Source organism: Panthera uncia (assembly GCF_023721935.1).
Source record: "Panthera uncia isolate 11264 chromosome B2 unlocalized genomic scaffold, Puncia_PCG_1.0 HiC_scaffold_24, whole genome shotgun sequence".
Taxonomy (NCBI): Eukaryota; Metazoa; Chordata; class Mammalia; order Carnivora; family Felidae; genus Panthera; species Panthera uncia.
Window position 1 is genome coordinate 22033752 of NW_026057580.1, and position 13135 is coordinate 22046886.

Genomic DNA, 13135 nt, shown 5'->3' on the forward strand with positions numbered 1-13135 from the left:
TCTTTCTTTCTTTCTTTCTTTCTTTCTTTCTTTCTTTCTTTCTTTCTTAATGAAAATCTGATCACACATGCCCCTTTCTTGCTTAAAGTACTTCACTGGTTTCTCATTGCCTGGAGAATGAAGTCAGACTTCTCATCTGACACATAAGCTCCATTGTATTATGTCTCCGGTGTGGCCTTTCATAACTATACCAGACACTCCTGACTGCTTCTGATCTCTGAATGAGGCACTCATGTCTTTAATATGTGGCTCTTCCTTTTGCAAAATGATGCACCCCACTCTCTTACCCTGGCACCACTGTCCTGTCTCCTGAGTAACTTCCTGGCATATTACCACTTTACCCTTGCTTTGAAAGCACAGTCTCTGAAACTTTCATCCTGGATTCCAGTCATGGCTCTGCCGCTTTCTAGTTCTGTACCTGGACTAAGTCATTCTGTCTCTGAGTGCTTTGATTTCCTCATCTGTGAAACAGGGTAATACCAGTGCTCACTAGGTTGTTGTGAAAAGTAAACTAATATGTGTAAGGAATTCGTCATGTGAGTGCATAATAAATTGTTATGGCTAAATCCATTAACCTTCAAAGATATTATTATCACATTTTATTTTACATTTTTAGTCAGCTTGAGGATAATACAAAGGCAAACACACTGTGATAAAAAAAATCATAAAGAGAAGAAAGCATTCCAAAGCCAAACATAAATGATTAGGGAAAAACCAGTTAATTTGGATTCATCATTTTCTGTTCTCGTCTGTTGATTAGGGTAGTTAACACACAGATTCTGAAATTAAAGAAGAAAATGAAATGGATATAAATGAATGAGTGCCTATATTGGAAAGAAGGAATGGAGTATAAAAATAGGTATTACATAATTATTCAATTACTTTTCTAATCTTAGCTGAAAATTTTATTGGAAGGTTTCCAATGTTTTTAAATTTTTGGATATTTATCCTATTATATCTTAAGCGACTAGGAGAATGAAAATTTGCCATTGTGCAACTCTGATGATTTATATAATTACCCTAGAGCTTGGCCTAGGTATGCTAAAGATTCTGCTGCCTCCAGGACCAATTACCTGGGTTTAAGGTTTGAAATGGTACATAAGTCCAGTCCTGAGCCATACTTAGGATCTCAGGAGACCTCAATGAATGAGAACTAAGCACTTCCAGATGATTTCTGGAATGCTATTTAGATCTCTAGTTGGCTCTGGGACCAGATCATGCTTCTATTTAAAGCGATGGTCTTAGGCAGCTAAGAGTCTTGATGTTATGATACCCAGAGGATTTCATAGTTGGGAACAGAGTGTAATGTTTGGGATTTAGTGAAACTATAGCTTTAAATAAAAGCAGGCTCCATTTGTGAAAATCTGCTGGAACAGAGGGAGGGAAGCCTGAGGAGATGTGGAACAGGACCTCCTTGGCTATCCTAGCAGCCAATGATGGCACCCTCCCTGGGCCAAGGCCAGATTGTTGGGCTTCTCTGAATTTTACTAGAGGATTAGGAACTAGTCACTGTTCTACTGATTTACTGATCAAAGCAGGACCCTAGTGAGAGTGAAAGGGGGGGGGGGGGCGCAATTATTTTCATAATCCTGATTTGCCCTGGACAATAGTAGGAACAAGGAATGCTCTGGCAAATCAGGTACTGTGGTTCCCCCAAAGTTGAAATGAGGAGAGATGGTGAAAAAAGGGGGGCAGATTTATTATGAATGATAGCTCGCCCCTGCCCTTCGTGTATGTGGGTCCCTTATTCTGCCTCTCTCTTTTCCTGTATTCCCTCTGCCTTTTTCTATCTTAATAGGTTTAAATGTATGTATAATGCCTAGAAGACCCCTGCAACAATAAACATTTCTATATAAGCAAAAAGCCTCTCTCCTATTAAAATGGCACTGTGTTTTAAACTAATTGTAATACCCTTATCCTGTAAGATTGCAATGCTTATGAAGTCTCTATACGTTGAGATTCTTAATGTTTGCAATACACAATGCTTTATATTCTGAGGAAGCATTTACTCTCTGTAGACACATCTGCATATACTGGGATCTGAGCATGATTGGTTTCTTTCGCTTTGGAGCTTTTATTATTTTTTTTTTTTTAATTTTTTTTTTCAACGTTTTTTTAATTTATTTTTGGGACAGAGAGAGACAGAGCATGAACGGGGGAGGGGCAGAGAGAGAGGGAGACACAGAATCGGAAACAGGCTCCAGGCTCTGAGCCATCAGCCCAGAGCCTGACGCGGGGCTCGAACTCAGGGACCATGAGATCGAGACCTGGCTGAAGTCGGACACTTAACCGACTGCGCCACCCAGGCGCCCCTCGCTTTGGAGCTTTTAAATTTGAGGCCTAATGTGAGGATTGAGACATAAATATAACTTTGTTTCCTCTCTGTGAAATCTGCCATGTGTTTTAACAATTCATTTATTCAATAAACAATTAATAACTATCTATGCTATATGCCAAACACTGTTAAGAGTTTATGTGAGACACAAAGATAAATAAGATATGGTCTCATGCTCAATGTATTCACCACTGACACTTTTTTTTTTCTATGTCAAGAATATCTGCCCATGTTTTTAATAACAAATCAAATCAAATTTAAATTCAAATCAAATGTTTACATTTGGAAGAATCTACTGTGGTCAGCGATAATATACTTATGTCATTGCTTAAATATCTATTTAAATGAAATTTAAACATTTATTTCTCCTTACTCCTACCCCTGATCACATCCTGGGCAACTTTTCTGTGAAGCTGAGTCATCCAATGGTGGCTATTCCTGAACATGAAATTCTTGATTCCAAAGAGGTAAATGTAAGATACAATTAGAGATATAGTTATCCATTTCCATGTGATATTAGGTTGTGGAAATAAATCTTATTTTAAAAAATATTAATAGTTAAAGTATTTTTAATATTGAAATTATTTAAATATTATTAAATTATTTAAATATTAAATTTAAATATCTAAATTTTAATTTTTTAAATGTTTATTTTTTTTTGAGAGAGAGAGACAGAGGATGAGCAGGGGAGGGGCAGAGAGAGAGGGAGACACAGAATCCGAAGCAGGCTCCAGGCTCTGAGCTGTCAGTACAGAGCCCGACTCGGGGCTTGAACTCACGGACCACAAGATCATGACCTGAGCCAAAGTCGGAGGCCTAACCGACTGAGCCACCCAGGCACCCCAATATTTACATTTTTTAAAAAAGAAAAAAAACTAACTGGCCCACTTTGTGTTGTTCAGAAGCAACTGATAGCTGAGTAAGTACATTCTTGCTGCTTGTCGATCTGAAAGGTGGTTCTAGAGGTCCCAATGTGTGTAGTACCTTGATCATAAACCAACTCTTTCTTTCCCAATATCTGTCTTTGTGATTTCCACTTTGGATACATATGTGAAACACTGTTGTCCTGTCTCCACCGTCAAAGAGTGCCCATAATACTTATGGTGGGTGTTGTGAATCAGCGGCCCCAATGTCTCATGGTGTCTCAGTTATAGCTCATTGGAAGGTGTCTGGTGAGCTCACTGAGCACTGCCCCTGATCCCCTGGTAAATTCTGCTCAGGGCAGGTAGCATATAGGCAAAAGCATACCAGTTGAAACATACCTGTCAATTTTCATACAAATGTGCAGTCACTTCACATTTTGTGCCCCTCTTCGTAGGGGCACCTGGGTGGTTCAGTCTGTTAAGCCTCTGACTCCTGATTTCAGCTCAGGTCATGATGTCACGATTCATGGGTTTTAGCCCAGGTTCAGACTCTGGGCTGACAGTGTGGAGCCTGCTTGGGATTCTCTGTCTCTCCTCTCTGTTTGCCCGTCCCCTGTTCTCTCTTACTCTCTCTCTCTCTCTGTCAAAATAAATAAAGTTAAATTTTTTTTTTTGTATTTTTATAAATGCTGTGCCAAAGAGGCAAGGAAAAATTGTGTGCAGAAATTTTTAATTTTCTCTTAATCAAGAGCAAGGATAATTGAATAATGTTTTCTTCTTCTACATCCTCTAAAAGTGGTAAATGTGAGGGAAAATAAGTAATTTTTAAAGGGCTTTTAAGAAGGGGGTGAGATATCTCATGCTTTCATTTCAGATACCCTTGGATAGTGACTTCTGCAGCCTCCAAATTTAGAAAAAAAATAAGCATAATACAAAAGAGAAGTATGAATAATACAACTGCAAATAAAATGTAACTTTTCCCAAAGCATATTTTGTACAATTTAGGGCACATTACCCACTTTTCTTAAACTGAAATTCCTATTCCTGCAAATTTGAAAACTTTCCTCATATGAGACCATGTGGCTCTCTGCTATAACATTAGTCATTAAAACATAAAAGTGTGTTATGAATAAGTGTGGATTTCTACCCTTGATCACTTCTTTGATTATTTTTAAATAGGATTATTGGTTCAATGACTATGGACATATGGAAAAATTTTAATACATATAGCCAAATTGCGTTCCTAAAAAATTGTAACAATTTACCCTAGGAGGAGCCTGTTTTTATAGCTGTTTTCGCATATTCTTGCCAGCATTGAGAATTATCATAATTGCCAATTTCTTGAGAGCTTACTATACATTAAAAAGTATTATGCACTTTACATGCTTTATTTTACTTAATCTTCACAAAACAAACATAAGTACTATTATTGTTCCCATTTTACAGGTGAGGAAACTGAGGCTGAGGGAAATCATTATATTGCCTAGAACCAAATAGCTGGGAAGGGTCTGCTCCAACAGGAATTGAATCCAGATCTGACCGCCTAGAGCCTGAGCTCTTAAGTGCTCTACTACTATGTCCAGCTTTCTACCTAAATCTCTCTATCCTATCGAAATCTTGCTTCCTTTTAAAGTCCTATTTTAGAATATTAATAATTTAAGAGAAGAAATTATCTTTCATCACATTATTTGCATTGTAAAAATTCTGTACTTTTCTGTGATTTTTGTCTGTTTTGTTTATGCATTATGCATTTATCTACTGGTATTCTTATTGACTTGTGAACTCCCTTCATATATTAAAGATATTCACCCTTTGTCAGTGTGCTAGCCCTTTTAGGGTGATAGTGGCAAATTGTGTAACAGTAAAAAATAAGACAAACCATTATGTCCAAAGGTGGAATGACTGAATAAATTTTACACTGATTTTGGTGAGTGTTTTCATAACTTTCCCATTTGGCCATTGAGTTGACAGCCTGCTCTGCATTTCTTGTCACTGATTAATTAGCTTCTTGACTTCAGTAACCTGCAGAGGCTTAGCTTCTCTCCAGCTTTTAAGCCATTCCTTCTGTCATCTGATCTTTTTTTCTTTAAGTAATCTCTACATCCCTCTCTCTATGACCCTACCCACTCGCACTCTGTCTCTCTCCCTCAAAAATAAATAAACATTAAAAAAAGTTTTAAAAATAATCTCTACATTCAACGTGGGGCTCGAACTCACAACACCAAGATCAAGAGTCATGCACTCTACCAAATGAGCCAGCCAGGTGCCCCCAAATTTTGCACATTTCAGAGGAATGTAAAAAAACAATAGTGACAATCAAATGTTTTCTTTCTTTCTTTCAAACATAATAATTTTGGCTTCAACTCAAATAGCCTGTTTCTATGCAATAAGAGTGTTTCTACAGAGTAATAGAAAAATCAGCTGGTTATTTAAATAACAAAGGCATCCAGTTCAGCTAGTAAGTGCTGAATTAAGAACCTTTGAACGTGTTGCAGGAAAGGATAGCTTGGATATCATATTTGTATTTTTGCATCAAATATCATAATTCTAGGGACAAACTTAAAATCAAGCTAGTGGATAAGATTAACCAAAAGTGATTTCAACCTCAGATTTCAAACATATGGGAAACAACATAAAGGGAACTAAAGTTTGAAGTTTAACATTTGTGAGATAGTTACTGTTGGTGTTAAAAGACATGTAAATAATTAAGCAAAAGACCATTTTATGCTTCCAGTGTGCTGTGTTTTACTTGTTGGTAATACTGGCATGTTTGGAAGCAGTTTGACAACTTTTTATAACTCCTTATGATATGTGGTCAGACTGTAATATTGACCCATATATTTTCCTCAAACCCTCTCTTTTTATTTATTTACCTGCAAAGCATCAACCAAGAAAATGATCTGTTTTTATACAACAATTCCATTCTTGTTTTAAAAGTTTTTATTCATTTATTTTGAGAGGGGGAAGAGGGGCAGAGAGAGAAGGAGAGAGGGAATCCCAAGCAGGCTCTGGGCTCAGCCTGGAGCCCAACATGGGGCTCGTTCTCATGAACCATGAGAACATGACCTAAGCTGAGCTCACGACAGTCACTCAACCAACTGAGCCACTCAGGTGCCCCTAAAACAATTCCATTCTTATGACTTTATGGCCTAAGGAGTAAACCATTCCAGTTATATATGCAGTGCAAATAACGAATTATGGAAGAACCTTGACTGGATCTCAGAATTTCCCCCTTGGTTTTTCCTTCATTTCTGAAGGTAGAGGCTTGTCTTTCTTACTGCCAGAGAATCCCACCTAGTATTTTCTTTCAATCATGTTATTTGTAGATACTAGTTTTTAAAATTTACTTTGAAATTAATTTAAAAACAAACAGACCTCAAATATATCTGATTTGATTTACTCCTTGTTTTTATAAATCATAAGATTTATAAAATAACTTTTAAAAGAACTAACTCAACACTTTCACTTACAATCTAATTCAGTGGTTCTCAACTCTGTCTGAACATTAGAATTCACTGGGACTTTTTAAAAGCCTCAGTAGCAGGGTTCCACTCCAGGCAAATTAAGTAAAGGATCTCTGGAGGTGGGTAAAGACATTGATTGAAAAATCTCTCCCGGTGATTCAAATGGACAACAGGAGTTGAGATCCTCAAATTCTAGCTCCTTTATTGGTAGTTTAGGAGGGCAAATTGAATAAGTTATTCAATCTTGGAAACCAACATTTGAAAGTAAAAGCAGGAGAATCATAACAAAAGTTTGTTTTGGAGAATGCTTTGAATTAATTAAAAATCGGGTCACATCTTTCTGTCTAGTGTCATAAAGATTTAACCTGTGCTTTAACCTGGTAGATTAACTTTGAGAGCTCTGCTCTATGTTGAGATTCACTGCAATTTCTTTAGTAAAACCTAATATTTCTTTCTATTTTCTTTGATAGTCCCCACAAGCTTTGGAAAACCCATAGGCTGGGCAGGGGATAGCATTTGGCACAAGCTGAGTGTGAGGGTGGGGTGGGGGTATTACGTTGCAAATAATTTTTTTTTAGCATTCTATATGGCACTTTTAAAAATAGTTGGCTAATGATGAGCTGTTATACAAGCAAAGGAGGTCACTTTCATACACGTCAATTGTTCACACCAATACAGTAGTTTCCAAGTAGGTGTATAACACCATCTAATTTATAGCAAACTCCCTGCGTGCGGTAAACGATTTCTGAGTAGAGTTACTTCAAAGAAATTAAATTCTAGTAGCAACAATTATTTCTGATTATATTCATCATGTCTTGTGAATTTGGCAACACTGATCCACAACCATTCTATGACCCACTTGTCCTTCCACAGGCTTAATTGTGAAAGTCATACTGGGGAATGAGATAGAAAGAGACCTGCTGCTCCTCACATCGCCTGCTACATGCAGCCCTAGGCCTATTTTATTTTTAACTTGAGGGTCGATTGATTTCCAAAAACATGATTAGATGCAGTTGATTCTGACCTTTTGGATCCACTTGCTAATAACACAACTTGAGAGCTAATCATTCACCAGCTGCCCATAAACACACACAAGGCAAATTCTTCTCCTATTTTCTCATTCCTTCTCTCTGCAGATTTTTTAGACATTTAAGACTTAGCAAGATAACAATAGTGCTAGCAAGGTGACTAAGACTTTCTGGCTGCTGTGGTGCATATAAGCCTTTTTGTGTTCATTTTATTTTGAATTCCAGAACCTCTATTGATGTTTAAAGTTCTAATCTTAGGGAACACACATCTTGTTCCTTTATCTTTATCCTCCAGATGAGAACATAGAAAAGGCGAAGTCAGTGTCTTGTCCATGGAAGCCACTCTCATTTTCTGGTTTGATTCAAGGGTAAAAATGAAATTATCAAGAAGAATGGGCCCCCTCTACTCCCTTCAGGCAATTTCTCATAAATGTTATTTCTCAAAATCAGGCTTTGATAAATTTTGGATTGCTGAGTTCAAGGTTGTAATCTCAGGCAAGAACTCAGAATCTGGATATTATTAAGTGTTGATTAAAATAAAATTCCTATGCTTTGAAAGACAGCTGGCTAGAGGGCCAGGATAAATTTATCTTATAAACACACCTATTGTGAACGCCTGAATGGGTAGCCCCCCTGCCCAGGCATCCAGGTAGACAAGGCAGTGATAACCAGAAGGACATTCCTACCTCCAGGCGTGGCAGAAATGGAACCCATCAAAATGACTTTCCTGGGTTGTAAGCCTCCTGCCTGTTTTAGGGAAACATAATTTTTAAAAATTCTGCCAATCCAGAAATCATCTTAAAGATAGTAGAGGAAGGAAACAATTTTGTTATTGAATAAGCATTAAACCAGAATGTGATATATATATCGCAATCACACGGAGATTGCAAAGACAGGAAGAAATCTCACCCTGCATACAGCCAAGTCGATATAACCCATTATATATATGTTCTCAAGATAAACCATAATTCAATTCATCCTCAAGTAAGATTGGTCAATAGCAATTGGGGTTACTACCTGTGTTAGTTAATCAGCTTTACACAAAGCTACAATACACTTTTCACGTCTTTATAACAGGAGGTAGGAATCAGCTGGGTAGGCTCTTATCCTCTCTCAGAAACTAGGAAATGTGAGTGCTATCTCACTTGGACATTTACATTCAAAGGACATGGTTCTCAAAGTCTTGAGAAAGACATTCCTAGGTCTTAAAGCTGACAGAATTCCTGTCTAAATTTCAGAAGAATTTATATACATTTCAACAAGAGGAGAATGTATTTACAACAACAAGGTTTTTTTTAAGATTTTTAAATTGTTTTTGAGAGAGAGAGAGAGAGAGAGAGACTGAGAGCAAGCAGAGAACAGGCAGAGAGAGAGGGAGACACAGAATCAGAAGCAGGCTCCTGGCTCTGAGTGCTCAGGACAGACCCGACATGAGGCTCAAACTCACAGACTGTGAGATCATGACCTGAGCTGTAGTTGGCCGCCCAACCAACTAAGCCACCCAGGCGCCCTGCAACAAGTTTTTAAAGTAAATGCTCTATGAAGGAGAGATGGAAATTGCTTCCCTTATTTTCAACATGGAGAATGAAGTCTTTTCTTTTTCTTTTTTTTGTTTTTATTAAAATTTTTTTTTAATGTTTATTTATTTTTGAGACAGAGAGAGAGAGAGAGAGAGAGTATGAGTGAGGAGGGGCAAAGAGAGAGGGAGACACAGAATCTGAGGCAGGTTCCAGGCTCTGAGCTGTCAGCCCAGAGCCTGACATGGGCCTTGAACTCAAGAACCATGAGATCATGACCTGAACTGCAGTTGGATGCTTAACCAACGAAGTCAGCCAGGCATCCCTGAAGTCTCTTTTTTTAATTTCTCTTTGTTCTTACACTTGGTTGACAAGGGGGCAGAACTGAAATCTGAGAGAGTATTACTCTAAGTAGTCATTAAAAAGACACAGGTCTTACTTATTATTTCTTCTCTAGGGATGCAGTTGAATATACTATGTGAGAGGTGCAGGTTTGACAATTTTGGGGGCTCTCCTTCCAAGTCGTCTCAATATATTCATGTTGGGTTTTGTATAGGAGTGAGTCATGGTAAAGCTGAGCAAGTCAGAAACTCCTTGGACTTCCATTCCTGCATGTGCTAATTTTTCAAGATAAACAAACAAAATAAGATCGGGCTAATCACTATTTGGAGCTAGGGTCATCCAGATATTAAGTGTTTTGACCTCAGATTCAATGTTTTGCTCTCTAGCCTCCCTTATACCTACCTTCTCTATCTATCAAGCTATGTTTATAGCACTGCTAATTACTGGACATTTTATAGCTTCTGGCTTCTGGATAATGAATTCTCATACTAGATCTTGTGTTCTCACACCAGAGTTAGTAGTTATGTCAATGTCCAAAACATATTTAAAATCTTTCAGAAAAAAAGTGAGTATGCAGCAATAATATTATACACATTTCCCAGAAATGGCTTTTTTTCTGGATACATGAAATATGGCTTCATACTTACAAGGACACGTATGGAGGTCATTTTGCTTTCATTTGGCAGAGAAGAGTATACATGAATGGTTTTGTATAAAAAGGGAATAAAAAATTTACACAGCACATTCTTCTAAGAAATGCTTTCTGTAACATTGGCTTAAAGTTTTACAGCACTACATTACTTATTATCCAAAGTTCACTCAAAATAAATAAAACAATTGGAATTTGAGTCCCTTCACAATTATGATTTTTAAAAATGCCTTCAGCTCTTATTTATATTTTCTTATTTCCAAAATAAGTGTGTTGTTCAACTGGCAGCATGATAAAAAATCCTGAGGCTTAGTGCTAGTCTGAAAAATAAGGATTGATTGATTTATTTTATTAATGAACTTCATCTTTCTGAAATGTTGGACCTCTGTTTTTCCCAAGTTACTTGACGCCTTATATACTGAGATGGGCAAGGGAAACTAGAAACTTCATGAAATGTTGAAAATCCTGACTCGCCTGTCATAGGATAATGTATCATTTCAAACCAGCTGCTTGACTGTGATGCCAAATGTTACTTTGATCTGCCAGTGGGTTCAGGAAGAACTGAGAAATAGTGCTGAGTTTGCCAGTGTGACAACAGACGATGGGCTACCTGTTCCTCTTCCATCTGACTCAACTATTTATGTGATGATGAATCTTATATTGGAAAGAGAATTCCGAGGGCATTTCGTCCAATATTTTACTGAATGTTATGATCCTATCTGCAATTATATCCTTATGCATCTTCTGTTTAAATACTTCTGATGACAGACGGTTGATCATTTACAAGCCAAACATAATGTGGGTTTCCGTAGATGGCTGTAACAGACTAATAACTACACCAGCAGCAAAGACAAATAGAAAACACTGGATGGGCTAGGGTTTAGTTTCAAATGCTGTGGCTTGGCCATGATATTTAATCTTTGTGCGCCTCAGTTTCATTCTCTGTAAAATGAGATCAAGAGATAATGGAGAAGATCTGCATTTATGCATGCAAAGTGCTTAGCATATAAAATACATAACACTTCATAAGCATTAGCTAAAGGATGATGATTCCTTTAAATCTCTTGTAGTATTAGCTACCAAATGTCGGTGCTTTCAGGAAAATCAAATAAATGGTAGTTTTTCTTTGTTAGAAAGAAAAGGGGGAGACGCGATTTAGTCATTTTCTCCTTTTATTTTAAAGCTTCATAGAATTGCAGATGATGAAGGCTACAACTTACTTATTTTATGACTGATTTTCTGTAGCCAGAACAAATCAGTACATTAGTGCAGGTACTCCCTTGTTTTAGTAGCATTTTCCTTACCTCCTCCTTCTCATCTAACAAATGTGGTTTCTCCTAAATGATACAGACTGTAACCACGTTTCGCAATTCTGCCTAGCTGCCTGGCCATATTGTACTCAGGTTTTCTACCTGCTTTACTTACCTCTTACACATAGCTCGCATTTCTCTTGGAGCCAGCTTTCCCAGACCACTGTGTCATCACCCTATGATCCAGCCCAGAGCATAGCAGGCAGAGTTACTTATAGAAGAGCAGTGGACCTCTTTGCTTCTCCACCTGCCATTTTGGAATGCTCCACTGACACCTGGAAGTATAAAGTTATGGTCATTTTCCTCCATTGGTGCCATTCGGTCACAAAGTTGGTTCAGAGTAATGTTTGAGAAGTAAATTTTTCTTCTGCCCTCATCTCTGATACTTTCTTTTAAACTTTCTTTCTTGACTTGTATAATCTACTGATATCCAGCCCACTCAGTTTAGTTTACATCACCTGTTCGAGAGACTCTAACCCTGTCAAATAGGAACATGGAGAGATTGATGGATCAAGAGATTATGAAAATCCCTCCTGTGCCACACAGCAGCATTATCAAGCCAATTGACTCAATATATGAAACGAAAACAACAGAAGGTTCATTTGCGGTCTCTGTCTTTTGTAGTGTTCCATTTTGCAAAAGCTGGGACTTATTCCAATCCCACTTCACTTTACCTCCTTGTTTGAGATGTTACATTCTAGGGAATGATGCAGTCATCAGTGCTAAAGGAAAGGGTAGCAGCCAAGTGATTGGCAGGTGACAGCTTGTGGGTGGAATATGGCAACGCTGTACCTTAAGGCTGCACCAGCCCCTCAAAGCCATTGTAACCCCTTGAATGAGGCCAGAGCTGCTCTTCTGAGCTCTCAAGAGATCAGTCTAATGTGAAGGTACAGCTGTACCTGTACAGCTACAGGTCTTTGTTATGCCATTAATTGTGGAATAAGAAAGCTCCCAAGGGGGAAAAATTCCTACTGTAAATATTTTTTAATATGAGACTCCATGCCCAAATATTAATATATAATATATAATTAATATATTAATATTAATATATAATTTTCAGATTTTTAACATGTTATTTATCTCATTAAGCTATATTTTCTCTTATCTTGCAGCAATGAAGTTGGAGCAGAAGCTGAAAACACAGGCCAAGCTGAAGTTTTCTGGAATGCTGGTGCTAATCACTTGCTAGATTTGATGTGTAATTTCTTTTTTCCAGTATGACTGTTTCCTTGATGAACTGCAGTGCAGAAGTGGAAGTAAAAAAAGAAAAAAAAGGTCCTGCAGGCATATAGCATCACAGTACCCTACTAACCTTCAGCACAGGAAAGATTTATCTACAGCTTCTCGCACCACTGTTAGAGCCTTTAATGCCTTCTATTAAGCTGACAGCAATACTAACATGCCCCTATATTTAGCAGCCGAATAAAGAAGAATCATGGGTAAATAGAAGAGCGGTTGTGACTATTTTTCAACACCAGTATTATTTAAGGCACACATTACTTACTGAATCCGGTCTTATTTCCCTTTTGATATATTTGTTTTACATGTAAAGAAAATGAACAACTTAAAAAAATAAGCCCATGCCTGCCTTCAGGAGATACTGATATTGAGGGGTTCATTGGGGTGA

At 37.6% G+C, this 13135-nt stretch overlaps 1 protein-coding gene across 8 annotated transcripts in view; it reads left to right on the forward strand.

Annotated features, from left to right (window-relative positions):
- MLIP (muscular LMNA interacting protein) overlaps nucleotides 1–12787 on the forward strand; it is a 247344-nt gene extending 234557 nt beyond the window's left edge. For 6 of the 8 annotated variants that reach the window (XM_049653823.1, XM_049653827.1, XM_049653830.1 and 3 more), the window contains 2 exons: nucleotides 2749–2802; nucleotides 12621–12787. In XM_049653823.1, coding sequence (XP_049509780.1) covers nucleotides 2749–2802; nucleotides 12621–12626 — 60 coding nt within the window. In that variant the 3' untranslated portion in view covers nucleotides 12627–12787. The remainder of the gene's footprint in view (nucleotides 1–2748; nucleotides 2803–12620) is intronic. The other 2 variants (XM_049653831.1, XM_049653826.1) reach the window with 1 other exon arrangement.
- Nucleotides 12788–13135: the final 348 nt, after the last annotated feature.